Source organism: Manis javanica, chromosome 10 (genome assembly GCF_040802235.1).
Source record: "Manis javanica isolate MJ-LG chromosome 10, MJ_LKY, whole genome shotgun sequence".
Taxonomy (NCBI): Eukaryota; Metazoa; Chordata; class Mammalia; order Pholidota; family Manidae; genus Manis; species Manis javanica.
The window spans coordinates 67770063-67785903 of NC_133165.1; the positions used below are offsets into that span (position 1 = coordinate 67770063).

A 15841-nucleotide genomic window follows, 5' to 3' on the forward strand; every position below is an offset into this window, starting at 1 on the left:
ATGCTGGCTGTGGGTTTATCATATATGGCCTTTATTATGTTGAGGTATTTGCCCTCTATTCCCATTTTGCTGAGAGTTTTTATCATGAATGGATGTTGGATTTTGTCAAGTGCTTTTCAGCATCTATGGAGATGATCATGTGGTTTTTGTCTTTCTTTTTTTTGACGTGGTGGATGATGTTGATGGATTTTCGAATGTTGTACCATCCTTGCATCCCTGGGATGAATCCCACTTGGTCATGGTGTATGATCCTTTTGATATACTGTTGAATTCTGTTTGCTAATATTTTATTGAGTATTTTTGCATCTACATTCCTCAGGGATATTGGTCTGTAATTTTCTTTTTTGGTGGGGTCCTTGCCTGGTTTTGGTATTAGGGTGATGTGGGCTTCATAGAATGAGTTTGGGAGTATTCCCTCTTCTTCTATTTTTTGGAACAATTTAAGGAGAATGGGTATTATGTCTTCTCTGTGTGATAAAATTCCGAGGTAAATCCGTCCGGCCCCGGGGTTTTGTTCTTGGGTAGTTTTTTGATTACCATTTCAATTTCTTTGCTCGTAATTGGTTTGTTTAACTTTTGTGTTTCTTCCTTGGTCAGTCTTGGGAGGTTGTATTTTTCTAGGAAGTTGTCCATTTCTTCTAGGTTTTCCAGCTTGTTGGCATATAGGTTTTCATAGTAGTCTTTAATAATTCTTTGTATTTCTGTGGAGTCTGTCATGACTTTTCCATTCTCATTTCTGATTATGTTGATTTGGGTTGATTCTCTCTTTCTCTTAAGTTTGGCTAGAGGCTTATCTATTTTGTTTATTTTCTCAAAGAACCAGCTCTTGGTTTCATTGATTTTTGCTATTGTTTTATTCTTCTCAATTTTGTTTTTTTTCTTCTTTGAGAAATCCTGATTTTAAAGCTAATGGCTAAGTGCATTTACTTCAGCTTTTAGTGAGCTCCAGTGAAATTGGTCACATCTAATAGTCTGTTCTAATTAATAGCTAACCTGAAAATTTAATGTCCTGTATTTTGGAAAATAAGACCTGTCAAAGTGATTCAGGTGTCTTAAATTGACCAAGTTCACATTGCAGCTTTAAATAAAAGTTGAGTGTGGTAGTCACTACCAAATAACACAAATAACAGGTATTTTAGATACCATTCCTGAACTCCAAAATACGTAGGTGTTACAGGTACTAGCAATGAAGTGGGAGAAAAAGGAAAACATGGAAAAAATCAACTGTAATTGTCTGCTTTTCTACATAGATTCCGTTCACACAGAGCCCTTAAAATAGGAAATTTTAGATCTGCATGCATTTTAAAAATTCATCTAAATGAATCACTTCATTTTACAGATTAAGGCCAAAGAGAAATTGATGAAGCTAATACTAGAATTCAGATTTTCTCATTCTTGTTCCATACAAGCAATGTCTTTTTGTATGATGATGTGACATCCAAATTTAGTAGAATTTGGAGAAAAAAGGTAGTGATTATTTCCCCTGCCAATAAAGTATTTTCTAGAGATTTAACTCAAGATCAGTTGATTTCCTGGTTTGAGAAATCTTTTTCTGAAAGAAGAAAGTTTCGGGTTCAGTTAGCATTTGTTACTACACTAGGTAATTTTATGTACTTATTTTTTATTGGTCTCTGACTTAGTCAAACACCTAAGATGAATAAGCCTGCTTGCTTTTTCCTTATATTAAGATTTGGTTTATATTTTTCCCTTTATTGGCTTTTTGTTAAATTTTAAGCTGGTAGCATGACTAAATCTATTTTAAGGGCTTTTCAACAGAAAGAGAGGTTACAGAATATATGTTCTTTATTTTACCGTTTATATTCAGTAATTTATTCTAGAAGCATCTTGTTTTGAGATAGTAATTACATGAGTAGACACTAGTGATATGTGTTGCATGCATTACTTTGCGTTCTTGAAATTTGGTTTTTGCCAGTATGTTAAAAAGGTTAGAGATAAACTAATATTGAACTTATTTGCAAATACTCCATAAAATTTAGAGCATTTTCAAAATTAGCTGGGTCTACATTGTTAAAAAATCTTTTAAATCCTTTTTTATCAAGTTTACCTTTTACAATATAATTTAGTATATATCTGTTAATCACCTAGCATTTTATAAACTTTTAACTTATTTTCAGTGACATACAACACTGAGGAAGTGATCTATTCTGTTAACAGTCTTATGATTCCTGTATTTAGTGTTTTATACAGGCATACCCTGGAGATATTGTGGGTTTGGTTCCAGACTACTGCAATAAAGCAAACATTGCAATAAAGTAAATCAAATGAATTTTTTGGTTTCTCAGTGAAATATAAAAGTACACTAACACTATAGTCTTTTGGTGTGCAGTAGTAGTCTGTCTAAAAAAAATGTATCTTTATTGCTTTAGTAAGCAATTTTAGTTAAAAGTACTTTATTGCTACAAATGCTAACGATCATCTTAGCTTTCAGCAAATCTAAACTACTGATTAAAGATAATCATAACATATAATAATAATGAAAATGTTTGAAACACTGCGAGAATTATGAAATTGTGGCACAAAGACATGAAGTGAGCAAATCCTGTTGGAAAATGGTGCTGATAGATTTGCTTGATGCAGGGTTGCCATAAGTAAAAAAATGCAGTATCTGCAGAGTGCGATAAAGCCAAGCACAATAAAATAAGGTATGTCTGTAATTGAGAACAAACTGAAAATAATAGAGATGCCTCTGTCTCTTCTCCTGTCCAAATAGTTTATTTTAGTCTTCCCTTCTTGCTTATCTGAACTTTCCTCTTTGATGGTGGGAAACCTGACTCTCACCAACCACCATCTATTTTACTTATTGTTTATCTCCAGTATACATTCATAGCAGTTCCAGAATTATTAACCCCTAGCCATGTGAGGTATTACTTTACCAACTAGGATAGAATGTTCATGTAGAGGGTTTTTTTTTTCCCTCTTAGAGTTACTATTCTAAACACCATTTTCCAGAGTACTGAGGTCAGCACCATTTCCCATACCCTCTTCACTAGCTATGTCATACTTTTGTCATACTGTTAGTCTTTTGTCAGGTCTGTGTTTCTAAGGTCCTAGTTGATTTTTAAAATTTGCACACACTCAAGGTCACTCTTTATGTTGTAAAGTTCTGTGGATTTTAACACAAGCATGGTGTCATGTGCCCACCGCTCCAGTATCATGTGGTAAGTTCCATCTCTTTAAAGTTTCCCTGTGTGCCTTCTTTGTAGTCATCCGTTCTCCCTGACCCCTCTCCAAGCCCCTGGCAACCACTGATCTACCATCTCAGGTAAGATACAGAACTTCTCTGCCACCATAAAATTTCCTCTGTGCTTCCAATTTAGGTATTTTGATGCCTTGCATTTCTGTTATCATGTTCATAGTTTTCTTTATCTTGAATGTGTAGAATGTATTTACAATACCTGTTTTAACCTCGTCTTCTGATTCTGTCATCTGTATCATTGCTGGGCCTAATGCCATTCATTATATAATATATAACCCTTGTTATGGGTTGCATTTCATGCTTCTCTGCTTGGCTGGTAATTTTTGGTTGGGTGCCAGACATTTAATTTTACATTACTGAAATGCTTTAGCTTGTTGTATTACTCTAAATATTGTTGGGCTTTGTTTTGGGGTCCATTTATGGTACTTAGAAATAGTTTGATCCTTTTGAGGCTTGATTTTAAACTTTGTGTTAGTGATGATCCAGAATATATCTAAAGCTTTTTTGGTTTTATTTTCAGGGCATTCATTACCTCCTGAACTCTACTGTATTCAATACACCATGTGTTCAGAGGTCCTCCTCTGGTTGATGGGAACATGAGCTCTGGAGATTGTTCTAACTACTCCTTTTCAGAGGCTTTTTCTCCACATTCTCAATAGTTGTTTCACATGCATGCACAGATCATTACTTGGCTAAAACGTTGAGAGGAATCTCTGTCTAGATCTTTGGAGCCCTTAGTTTTGTAGCTTCCTTCTTTCCATTTACCCTGCAAATCTTAAGCTGCCTTGGGTGTCTTTCTGAACTTCTAGCTTAGTGAGACTGATGGGCTCTTAATTGTCTTCTACCTGCCCCTTTCCTGTGTTTCAGCCTCAATTCTACAGGCAATAATAGGGCTTATTACTTCATTTCTTTTTCTTGATGATCTCTGTCCTGAGGTGATATCCAGTATCTGAATATCATTTCATGTATTTTGTCTAGTTTTTTGTTACTCAGTGCAGGAGGATAAATCATACAGCCTCTGTTTTTCCATCTTGGAAGGCATCCCTGCCTTATAGAAAACTTTACTCCACTTTTGTAAATATTTCTTTTCTGACTTGAATATGTGTAGGACTTTGTGGAAAACTAGTGCATAAATTTTAATTTAATAAGTTCAGGCAACTAGAGTGCATGTTTTTTCTCATGCTTGCTCCTTTTTACATACTCTGTCTCATAAGCACAATCATTTATTGTATATTCTTTCATTCCTTATAGGAGTATCAACACAATCTATAATATGAACATTTTTAATTAATGTAAGATAGTGATGCCAAATTTTAGCTTTTCATGTGTGAGAAAATAGTGTGTCTTCATTCCTTTTTTCCCTTTGTTTACTAAGAGTAAATAATGATTTGTAATTATTGTTATAGAATTCTGTATTGATTAGAGCATATAGTGGCTATTGATTGAAACTCTAAGCTGTGAAATACTTGAAGTTATCCCAAAAGGAGGAAACAAAAGAAACAAACTGTCCCTTTATATTGAAGTTCATCCATAGTACTCTATGTTTTCTTTTGTCTGGTAAATTAACAGATTAAATAATAACTTTTATTTTTACTAAAGTACTGTTTAACTAATTATAATTAAAGTTCTAATTATCATTTTTATGTAGTTAATAAGTCATGCTGTTGAAAATTGCCTGATATGCTTTTAAAATATCTTTTGATCAAACTAGTATAATTTGAAGATTAATGCGTAGACTTTAAACATAACTTAAGGGAAACATCCTTATTCTATAAGAAAAAAGTTGAAATTTTACACTGTCCTTTGAATTCAGAGTTGTCACAAATACATTAATAGTAAGGCAAGTACTGTTTTACATTATCAGTACTCTAAACACTGATGTAACAACAGGGTTAATGTTGTTTGTGGAATGCAAAATAAGATAGTTTTGCTTTCATTTTGTGACAACTATGAAAGTTAAAGGTGGAGCTGAATGTGTCTCTTAACTATTCTTAGACATCCGATTCACATGATAATTTTTCCTTATAAATAACCTAATGACTTGCTAGATAGTAAAGATTTCATTTGTAAATTACATTATAAATATACTTATGGTTTAAAAAATGTTTTCTCCTTTGTTGTTTTTGAGAGGCATAACTTAATTCTAACATTCGTACATAAAAAATTGGTCATGAGTGATTATATTTTTTTACCATGGAGCCAGGCATCTTGAGTATTTCAGCCAAATACAGAGTGTAAGATGGTCAAAATTAAGTAAAATTATAACATCCATCATTAACTTTGTGATAAAAAATAAAACAGGAGACAAAATACAAGTTTTAATTATATGGATTCTTTTTAAAACTTAAATCTAAAAATACCAACTTTTAATTACTTGTTTTCCTTGAAAATGGTTTCTATCCTCATTTGCTTCTTGGAGGTAATCCATATGTATATGTCTGTATGTGTTTGATGATCTTAATAAAATTGATCCATACTTTTCATGAAAAATAAGGTGTTTTTATTATCCTCTCCCAAAGAAGAGTTCTCACGATGTTAAATAATTACTCTAAATCTGAAAATTTTTAGTGGTTAACAACTATTGTTAGTTGATAGATATACTTACTATTTTTCTAGAGTTGATGTTTCCCTGAAACTTAGGTGAGAGACATTTGTCTTGAACATGTATATTCACAAATTCTTTTCTAGATATCACTTTTGACTTCTTGATTTCTCATTTTCAGTTTTCATTTTTAAGTTAGCCATCTCTGGCAACTGTCATCTCTGTTGCAGTGAGTTTTTTGTACCTGAGGTACACATTGTCCAGTCCTTTTGGACTTACTTATCTCTAAGAAATGAGCCCCATTATTTTTCTGCCCTAATGTAAGAAAGCAGGTTCTATTAGAGCATGCGTGAAATTAGAGGACTTAAAGTACGAAGGCACCTAGAAAGTTGACATTTCTTGCTACTCTTCATTGAAATAAATTTTAATAGAATATTGAGTTAGGATTGCATCTGTTAATAACCATGAGAATATATGATGTATTCCCATCTATGGCATAGAAAAAAGCTTCATAAACTGAATGAATAGCAGCTGTATAAATAAGTATTTGGAAGAGACAGATTTGGAACTATATGACTGAATACGAGTTAATGTGATATATTTGAGACTACTAGAATACTCAAAAGAAAAAATATGTCAATTGAGGCTAAACTTGTTTGTCCACTCCATTTTTATTCACTGTTTCTTCCTTGAGTGTGAGATCTGGCAGACAGTTTTAATTGGAGAGTAGAAATAGAAGGGAAGACCTTTTCATATGTAATAATTTCTATCTCAAATAAGGTGTGTCCGCCAGTCTAGCCCTCCTAGATAGTTATGGGGAAGATCAGTTAGGATGTAAAAAAGGTTTTTTTGGTCTTGTTTTCTATGTATCATATTGGATATTTTTGCTACTGTTCATATGTTTACATGTTAGTAATTTTGATGGCTTTTGGATAATTCCACTCTAGAGGGAGAACTGGTGGGCGGTCCTTCCTGTGACACGACCCTTGAGTGACAGTTCTGTTTGATTGCCTCCAGTACTGTGAGGAAAGGACACGACTCTATGGTGAGGACTGATGGACATACATTATCTGAGAAAAGAAACTACCAGGTAAGATCAGTTTTTTTTTTTCCTTTTTCACTTTTGTTCATACAGCTTGATGTGTTGTATTTACCTGTAAATAGTAGATCGTATATACCTCAATTTGAAAATTTTTATAAATTAATTTATGTGTACTGGGCTTGACAGTTGAAATAATTGGGAATATTTTAAAAATAAAGCATGCTTATAATAAATGTTAATTCCGTTGGAATCAAAACAGGTTTTCTAGGTTGTGTATGTATACACACACACACACACACATATATATATATATATATGTCAAAACAGATTATCTGATACACAATTTATGACTTAATGTCTGATTTAGAGCTAGTATTCATAAAACAGTGTCAATTACTTTTATACATATTATTCCTGGAGGACTAACCTGAAGTCTTAGGGTATACTCAGAGCAAAGAGTATCACAGAAATGTAGGCAGAATTGGTTAGAATATAGAAGAAATATAAATGAAAATTCCAGGGTGCCCAGAGACCCAAATTCTATAAAATTTGTCATTAGCTTGCTTTCCTTACAATACCAGTTTCTTGTTTTCTCATTTATTAATTCAGTTAATAATATCCATGCCCCATGTAGTGTGAAAGGATGCTGAAAGGATTGTTGAAGGGTAGTATTCCTATTTCTGAGCTCTTGAAGGTGAATTTTATGATAGTACTATTAAATAGTGACTTTTAAAAAAATAGCATTTGAATTTAATTTCAAAGAAGTTTGGCTTTACTCGTTTAATAATCCATTGCCAATTATGTAGTGGTGCAAAATATAGAATAGTTCAAGCTCAAGTAGGACTAAGGTTAGGCTTTCTGAACAGATACACATCTAACCTCCCTCTTAACTTTCTGCCTACCAGTTTCATTCCCTCTAGGCTATTGAAGGCTGCTACTGTGATAGCAGTTTTGGCTAACTAACCATTTATTTACTAATTATTTATTTTGAGCCCAGGAAATCTTTTCTTCCAATTGGAAATCCAAGTGGAGAAAATTGTAAATGGGTCTTCATGGTGTAATAGCAAAGAGCCTTTGATTGTAAGACTTAGTTTCTGCTTTGGGCACTGTCCCTGATAAAAATCATTATTGTTTTTACCCTTTCTACACTTTCACCCAACTTGATTTCTGAAGTCTCATGACAGTTCTTTATGATGTTAATATGCCAGAGAAAACTGTGGCTATGCAGAATCAGCTCTCCCTGTAACCTTTTTGCAGTTCTTACTGATTTAACAAACATGGCTATTACTAACTATTTTTACTGGCTGCAGCTCCACCTGCCTCACAACCACTTCCAACTACCTTGACTATAGATTTTAATCGGTCACTCTATTTGGGCTGTTGGATCTTTTGATAGGTTTTGCTAAATTGTTTTAAGAATATTGTGATTCTGGGTTATATAGCATTTCAGTGATCATAATCCAGTTAAGTGTAAGTATAGGATTTTTCTGTGATTACACAGTATTGTTAATTTACTTTGTTCATGGAATCATATTAATATAGAATCCAAAATTTACATTTAAAGAATAAAATGAAATTATGTTTTATACATGAAGAGATTTCCTAATTCCTGCTCTTTCTATTCTAAAAATACTTCATTGTTCCAGGCACATTATTTACAAATAATCCAGGTCTTTGACCTTACCTGAAAAATGCATTCTTGGTTAGGGTTTTTCTAGCTGAAAGTATTTCCTCTTTTGTTGTAGCTTAGTGATACATAATTCATGTTGAAATATCCTCGGAAACAGTTGTTAAATATCCCTGGTAAATTTATTTTATTTTTGAAGCTTCTTCTGAAAAGTACATGTATAGAGAGAGAATTTTCTGATATGATGAATATATTAAGAGCATATGGGAAATTAAACATTAAATAAATTACTTGTCTTGGTAGTGCTAAAGGTTTGTATATGCTGAGGTGAAAAGACTTGGAGTTTAAAAAATTGTATTTTGAGGGAATTTTGTTTTTCATGGATAAAGTGGGTTTTTTTTGTGTTTATATTTTTTAATTGCTCATTTTAATTTACTTTTGAGGGCTTTTATTTTTAGAAGGCACTTGATGTCTTATAGTGATATTTAAGCATCCTAATAATAGGCTAATATTACAGAGTTTAATAAAAACAATAATATTTCCCCAATTCTTATTTCCTTATACACTTGGTTAAAGTCTTAGCTGTTTAGTTTAGGAAGGTGCATTCCCTCAGCTTTGTGCCAAAGTTAATGACTTTCAAATGGGTGTTGGTTGAAGTAGTGATTTTTATACTGGTATCCATCTCATTTCATTTATTACTATAAAAGTAAGCCCAGTTAAGTTCTTGGATTAGGGTAGTTGAAGTTTATTTTTATTTGCATAGGTAGGCTGGTATATTAGTTCAGGTAAGATAGTGTAATTATTTAAATGATTTAGAGTCCACTCTTTTTTAGGAGCATTGTCAAGGTTTTTCCAAGGAAATGTAACTCCAGTTTTCTGCTAGGATTTTATTTTCCTCTAATTTACACTTATTTACTCCAGCTGTGAGCATGCTGTTTAATCTAATCATGTTAATTACCAGTTTAAGTCATCAGTGGCTTTCCCTCTTATGTAATAAAGTCAAGCCCCTGCCCTTACATGCTTCTACCTTTCCAGTGTCTCTCTTCTGACTTGATATAGTGAACTTTTCCAGTTAGTAATACAAAACTGCTTTAATCTCCCTACCATGTATGTACTTTATACTTTTAAGCCTTTACTTGTTTTAGTTCCTCTTCATGTAATGCCTTAACTTTCTTCACATGATTTAAGAATTGGATATTTTTTAATACTTGCAGATGCTATTCTCTGATGGGCTTGAAGTGCTCCTTTTCCTTGCTTTCACTGCCTTTGTGCCTACTTGTAGTTTAGTATTTACTGTAATACATTGAGTTATCTGTTCAGCTGTTCTTGTTTTCTTATAAACCTGGGCTGTCCAATACTTTAGGCACTAATCATAGTGGTTATTTAAATTTAAATTTATTTAAATGAAAATAAAAATGTAGTTTCTCAGTCATATTAGCCACATTTTAGATGTTTAACAGTTAAGTGCTGGTAATGAGTACTGAATCAAACAGTGCAGATGTAAAATGTTAAAATCATTGCAGAAAATGGTATTGAATAGTGCAATTATATATTATAATCTTGAAAACTGGAGCCATGTCTGTTTATTTTGGTACTGCCAATAGTTCACATGGTTCCAGGTGTATCAATGCATGTTTTTCAATAAAATAAAACAATGAAGGAAGTAAAAGGAAGAAATAGCAACATCTGCTGGGTAACATACTATCGGTTTCCAAGATTTTTAGATGTTATTCTGAATGTAACTTTTTAATATGAGGTCATTGATCACATCATGTTACCTTTAAACTGGATCTAAGGCATCCCACTCTGTATGTTCCTGAAGAATACCTCATAATTTAAAATGCTGCATTAACGTTGTGGAATGTAGTGTACCAGAGAACAATGGCAGTTGTTGTATTGCCATTTCCTCCTTCCCTTCCCCTACCATTAAGTATTTTATTTACCTTTTGTTACAGTAGATCGCAAAAACTTCGAAGTACAGAAATATATAATGAAACATGGAAGTGTACCTTCACCACTTACTCTTGATAGTTTAGTGTGTATTTTCAGATGTCTTCTAATGATTATATAGAGACAAATTGATTTGTAACAGTTATGTATTTTTCTTGTACTTAATAGAGATGCTTCCATATCTCATCCTTTTCTTGCCTCCTTTCACAGAAGTATCACTAGTTTGAATTTTGTTTCATTCTTTTCTTTATATACTTTTATTAAATATGTTTCAGTATATACAGGTGCATCTTTATGTATTTGTCTTGCCAATGGGTTTCAGCCCCAGACAAGTTCTTTATGGATTCAATGTGACCAAAGAAATGAAAGTAGAATGTTCTTGGGATGAAAGGATTATACCCAACTTTATTCCCACCGTGGCAGGGTCAATCACTAGAATCTTGGCCACTCAGGGCGAGTCTGCATGCAGCAAGCCAGTCTCTGCCTCTGGGCCTCTCTGCCCCCTCAGCCGTCTCAGTCTCTGTGCTCAGTGCTGCCACCACTCCAGTCTTGTCTCTGCTCTCCTGCAGCCTTGTAGCCATGCCACGTATCACCCAGAGCACTGGGAAGAGCTCATTATATAGAGTCATTAACAACATATTGCCCACACGTGTGTAGTGAGCTAGTTGACCGTGGTCAGGTGAGAATTCTGGCCATAGGAACCTTCACTTTATCCACACTCCACCCGTCCATGATTCTTGCCTCTTTATCTATGTACCCTCAATACTCTGCAATGGTTCCTGTGCAAGGAAGCTGGAACATTGTAAAAACAAACCATGAGTGGGCCTTACAATACCCACCTTCTCCAACCTCTCCAGCAGAAAGTCTTGCAGACACACAGGCTGGTCTTGTTGCTTTATCTCTGCCTTCTACTTCATCCTCAGTGGCCAGAACTGCTGCTCCGGTCTCAGTTGTTGCCACAGCTCCAGTCATCCAATTTCTTTCTGTCTGCCCCTGCCTTTTCAAACCAATCCACATCTGGGTCCTCGTGACTTTCTTGGGGCCCTTTAAATTCTTCCTTCGAGAAGCAAACCATATTTCCTTTTGTACTTGAGCCTGAGGATAGAGGCAGAGCATGGAAGCAAGTCTCCATGACTTGAGGAGGTGAAGAACCTGTGGTCACCAAGTCCTTTGGGCTTTCCATCAGTTTTCAACCAGGTGGGGTTTCAACTGAGGAGGGGCTGATTCCTCTGGCACCTGCAGGGCCTCCACCCCCACCTGTTCATCAAACCTCTGTCTCCTCCATTTCTGGGGCTGACAGTTCCACTACATCCTTCACCTGCCCCATGGCACCTGGCACCCTGCACTCGTGCTGCTGCTTCTCCTGCTGCTGCTTCCTCTCGGGCTACCGTGACATCCTTTACCATTTCCACAGCACTTCATAGTGACGCCATTTCAGTCACCAACAAATTTTCTTTCTCTTGAGGTGGAGCCCAGTCCTCCCCCACTTCCAAGTAGCACATGTCCACTGGGGGACACTCGAATGCCTCCCCTTCCATAGGTGCAGCCTGCTGAAACACTCCTCCCATGAAACACTTTTCCTTAGTCAGCAGTGAATCTTGCCAACTATCGCAGTTGTCTTGCCAATGGGTTTCAGCCCCAGACAGGTTCACTATGGATTCAATGTGACCAAAGAAATGACAGTAGAACGTTCTTGGGGTGAAAGGGTTATACCCAACTTTATTCCCACAGTGACAGGTCAGTCATTAGAATCCCATCCACTCAGAGCAAGTCTGCATGCAGTAAGCTGGTCTCTGCCTCTGGGCCTCACTACCCCTGCAGCCATCTCAGTCTCTTTCCTCAGTATGCCACCACTCCAGTCTTGACTCTGCTCTCCTGCAGCCATGCCACCGTGTCTCCCAGAGCACTGGGTGGAGCTCTTTGTATAGAGTCAATAATGATGTATTGCCCACACATGTGTAATGAGCTAGCCGACCAGGGTCAGGTGAGAATCCTGGCCATATGAACCTTCATTTTATCCACAGTATTGTATAGCAGTTTTTTGGAAAGTGATACCCCATATCCCATTATTGTAAATAGCTAAAAAAAAAAAAATAATGAATTTCCAGCCCACCAAAACTGTGAACAGTCTCCCAGGTATTTCTGAAACACTCAATACCTGACAGTTCACCACAGATTTCTGCATGATATATAAAGCTTTTAAAACACAAGTTCCCTAATTATTTAACACGTATAACTCCATCAGTAGGTATATTTCCATCCAGTATACAGGAGTATTATATAGTACTATATATGAATATATTTTTCCTTTGTACTCCAATAAAAATATAATGTAAATAAAGCAATGAAATACTCCTTTTATTCCAGAGCATACCTTATTGAAAATTTTTATCTTTCTGCTGTTAGGGTGCATCTTACAGCTAATTGTATCTTGGTCATAGTTGTAAATATAATAGCTTGTAACCTGTTGAAACCTTCTGGTATGATTAAAAACACCAGCATAATAGCATCTTAGGATCTAATAGGTTAATGTATGTTACATACTGAATATAAATAACAAAAAAATTAAATTAACAAGAATTTTAAAAAATGAATAGTTAGTAATTGAAGAATTGTCGGAGTTGATCTGGTGCCTAGAGCAGAAAGGTGAAGACTTTAGTCATTGTTGCTGTTTGTTGTTCAAAAAATGAGTGCTACTCCTTTTACAAAAAGCAATTCTCACCAAGATACATGGTTTATGGCACCGTTGGTATCTTGGTAATTTTTCACAGTGCCCCTAAGCCAAAGCTTAACAGCTCTATTAAATTAAGTAATTAGCTCCAAGCCACTTCCATGTTGTAGTAGTTCACATGGCATATGACAAATATTCCTGTGTTTCCCCGAGAAGATTCAAAGTAACTGGCAGCACCCCTGGGTGTTCACTGTAGTGCTCTTTTTGGGAATTTAGGCCTAGGGTTTTACACATGAAATACTGTGTTCTCTTTCAGAAAACTACTTTACATTTAAGTAATTTGCCTCAATCATAAGTATGGAATGCAGTTGTCATTAAATAGGAGGTTGCAACAGTGCAAATATTTCTGTGAATCAGAGAAAATACAAAAGCAAACTTATATTTTAAAGTATAGTCTTAGGCATAGCTAAGGTTCTGGGGCGATTATACCAATTTTGGCAGCTTGGTTTTTTAGTCTTTCTGAATTCCACACAAAGAACAACTAGATAGCAAAACCAGAACCCGTGAAAACATTTGTTAACAAAACTTGATGAGGTATCACCATGAATTTCAAAATACAAGTAGGTGAGAACCAACAAAAACCAACGTTTATCAATTTGTTCATTAAAAAAACAAGAGAGAAGCATTGGGGTGTCTGGATCTGAGAAAGAAGCTTCCCAATATGAAAGTGGTAAGTGTGATTAGCCAATTTGAAATTGGGAGAGGCTTTTCCCACTTTATTAGGTCAGCATAAGGGACCTGTGGTAAGGCCTAGAATGACTTGAGCAGCTCAGTGAACTCTGAACTTTCCAGACTGAGTTACCAGTGCTCCTTTCCAGGACCCTGCTTAGGAGAAGACTGGGAAAGAAATCAGAATGGAGCAAGAGAGGAACAACAGAGGATAGAAAAGGCTCAGATAAAAGTGGGAGAGGGGAAAAACAGAGACAAAAATGTCAGAAGACATGCCATCATATTTTTAAACACTACATGAAAATGAGAGAATTTTATGAATTTAGGAAACTTTTCTGAACCAAGCCATATTCCCAGAATTTAGGAAAATTGAAGTCGCAAAGGTCTTCCAAGGAGTGTATTTTGGAATGTTTAGGCCAATTTTGAGTCCCATCAATAGTGCATAACAGTTGATCTGACATTTGATAATGTTAATTTTCAATTTTTTTAAATTTATTGAGGTGTTTGAGACATATTTCCCTATTGAAATTAAGTAAATGAAACTTATTCTCATGTATCTTTTAAAATATTTTTCATTTTTTATATTTAAGTTTGATCCATCTGAAATTGATTTTTGTTTATTGTCTAAGTTAGGAATCCAGTTTCCTTTATTCACCATACAAGAATCAATTATATTAGCATCATGTATTGATTTGTTCTGTCTTCCTCTACTGATCATCAGTGCTAGCTCTATTGTGAATCAGGTTTCTTTGTATTTATGGATTTGTTTTTTACTCTCCATTCTATTACTTTGATGTGTTTGTCTATGCCTGCACCATTATCACCTTTTCTTAACTGCCATAGCTTTGTGCTAAATCTTCATGTCTGTCCGACCACCTTGGTCATTATGAGTGTCATGACTTTCTTGGTCTTTTGTTCAGTGATAAATTTAGAATATATATTTTTAAAACATTGAGTTTATAAATGGAGTTAATTACGTTGACTTTGTTTTTATTTGGAGAAGAATTGGTAATGTTTATATTTTTTCTCTCCCTGTATTTATATATTCAGGTCTTCTATATTTGCTGTCAGTAAAGCATTATGTTTTTTTTAACATTGACTTACAGATTTTTAGTCAGATTTATGCATAAGTGCTTTTCTGCTGCTTTTTTGAGAGGGGGGAATGGTATTTTTAAAATTCTATTTTGTAGGTGTTTCTGTTATATTGACATACAGTTGACTTCTTAAATTGATTATTGTATCAATTTGGCTACACTTTTTCCTTACGATTTATCTGTAGATTCATTGGGAGTTTTCATGTAATTAAATATGAAAATTAGTTTTGATACTTTTTAATTTTTACAACTTTCATATTCTGAACTCTAGTACTTTTGATACAGTGTTGATCACAAGTATTAATAGTGAAAATCTGTTTTACTTCTCTTACAAGCTTTAACTTGTCATCAGTAGGTACAGATTTGATGCACGATTTTGTTTTGTAGATATACTTTATCAAGATAAAGAAATTATACATTATGCTACCTTACGATACATTTTTTCTCTGTAGCAACTTTTTCTTCTTCAGGTTGTTGACTGTATCATTTCCCCTTATTTGTCAGTCTCACCAGAGACTTAGTTTTACTAGAAATCAACTTTTAACTTCATTTAGTTACTTTTAAATTTTATTTTGCTTTTTATGTTAATTTATATTCTTTATTAAAACCTTTACTTCTTAAGGCTTGTTTCACTGTTCTTTAATCTTAAGTATTTTTAATATTCCAAACTTAAGGGTTTTTTTCTAGTTATGTGTCTGTTGTTGATTTCTCATGTCATTCCACTGTAGCTACAGAATATGGTCAATATACAGTTGTTTATGAACTTGAACAGAATGCATGCATATTGACAGATGTATTGTTCTGTTTCTCTTCATTAGATCAAGTTTGTTAATCTTGTTGTCTGTATCTTCTGGACCTACATAGTTACCATTATTATTCACATATAACCATTATTTATTCCTGTGTTTAGATCAGATTTCAAATATATCCTCTTTTATTTCTTTAGTCATTTTATACATTCTTATGTTT

The 15841-nt window shown here is 34.4% G+C and overlaps 1 protein-coding gene across 6 annotated transcripts in view; it reads left to right on the plus strand.

Annotated features, from left to right (window-relative positions):
* The window catches only part of CNOT2 (CCR4-NOT transcription complex subunit 2), a 120351-nt gene that overhangs the window by 34997 nt on the left and 69513 nt on the right, over nt 1–15841 (plus strand). For 2 of the 6 annotated variants that reach the window (XM_073215588.1, XM_037022612.2), the window contains 2 exons: nt 3225–3283; nt 6707–6849. Coding sequence is in view for 5 of the 6 variants with exons in the window: in XM_037022612.2 (XP_036878507.1) it covers nt 6802–6849 (48 nt within the window). In the remaining variant the exon portion in view is untranslated. Of the gene's footprint in view, nt 1–3224; nt 3284–6706; nt 6850–15841 lie in introns of those variants that run through there. The other 4 variants (XM_037022610.2, XM_037022615.2, XM_037022613.2 and 1 more) reach the window with 3 other exon arrangements.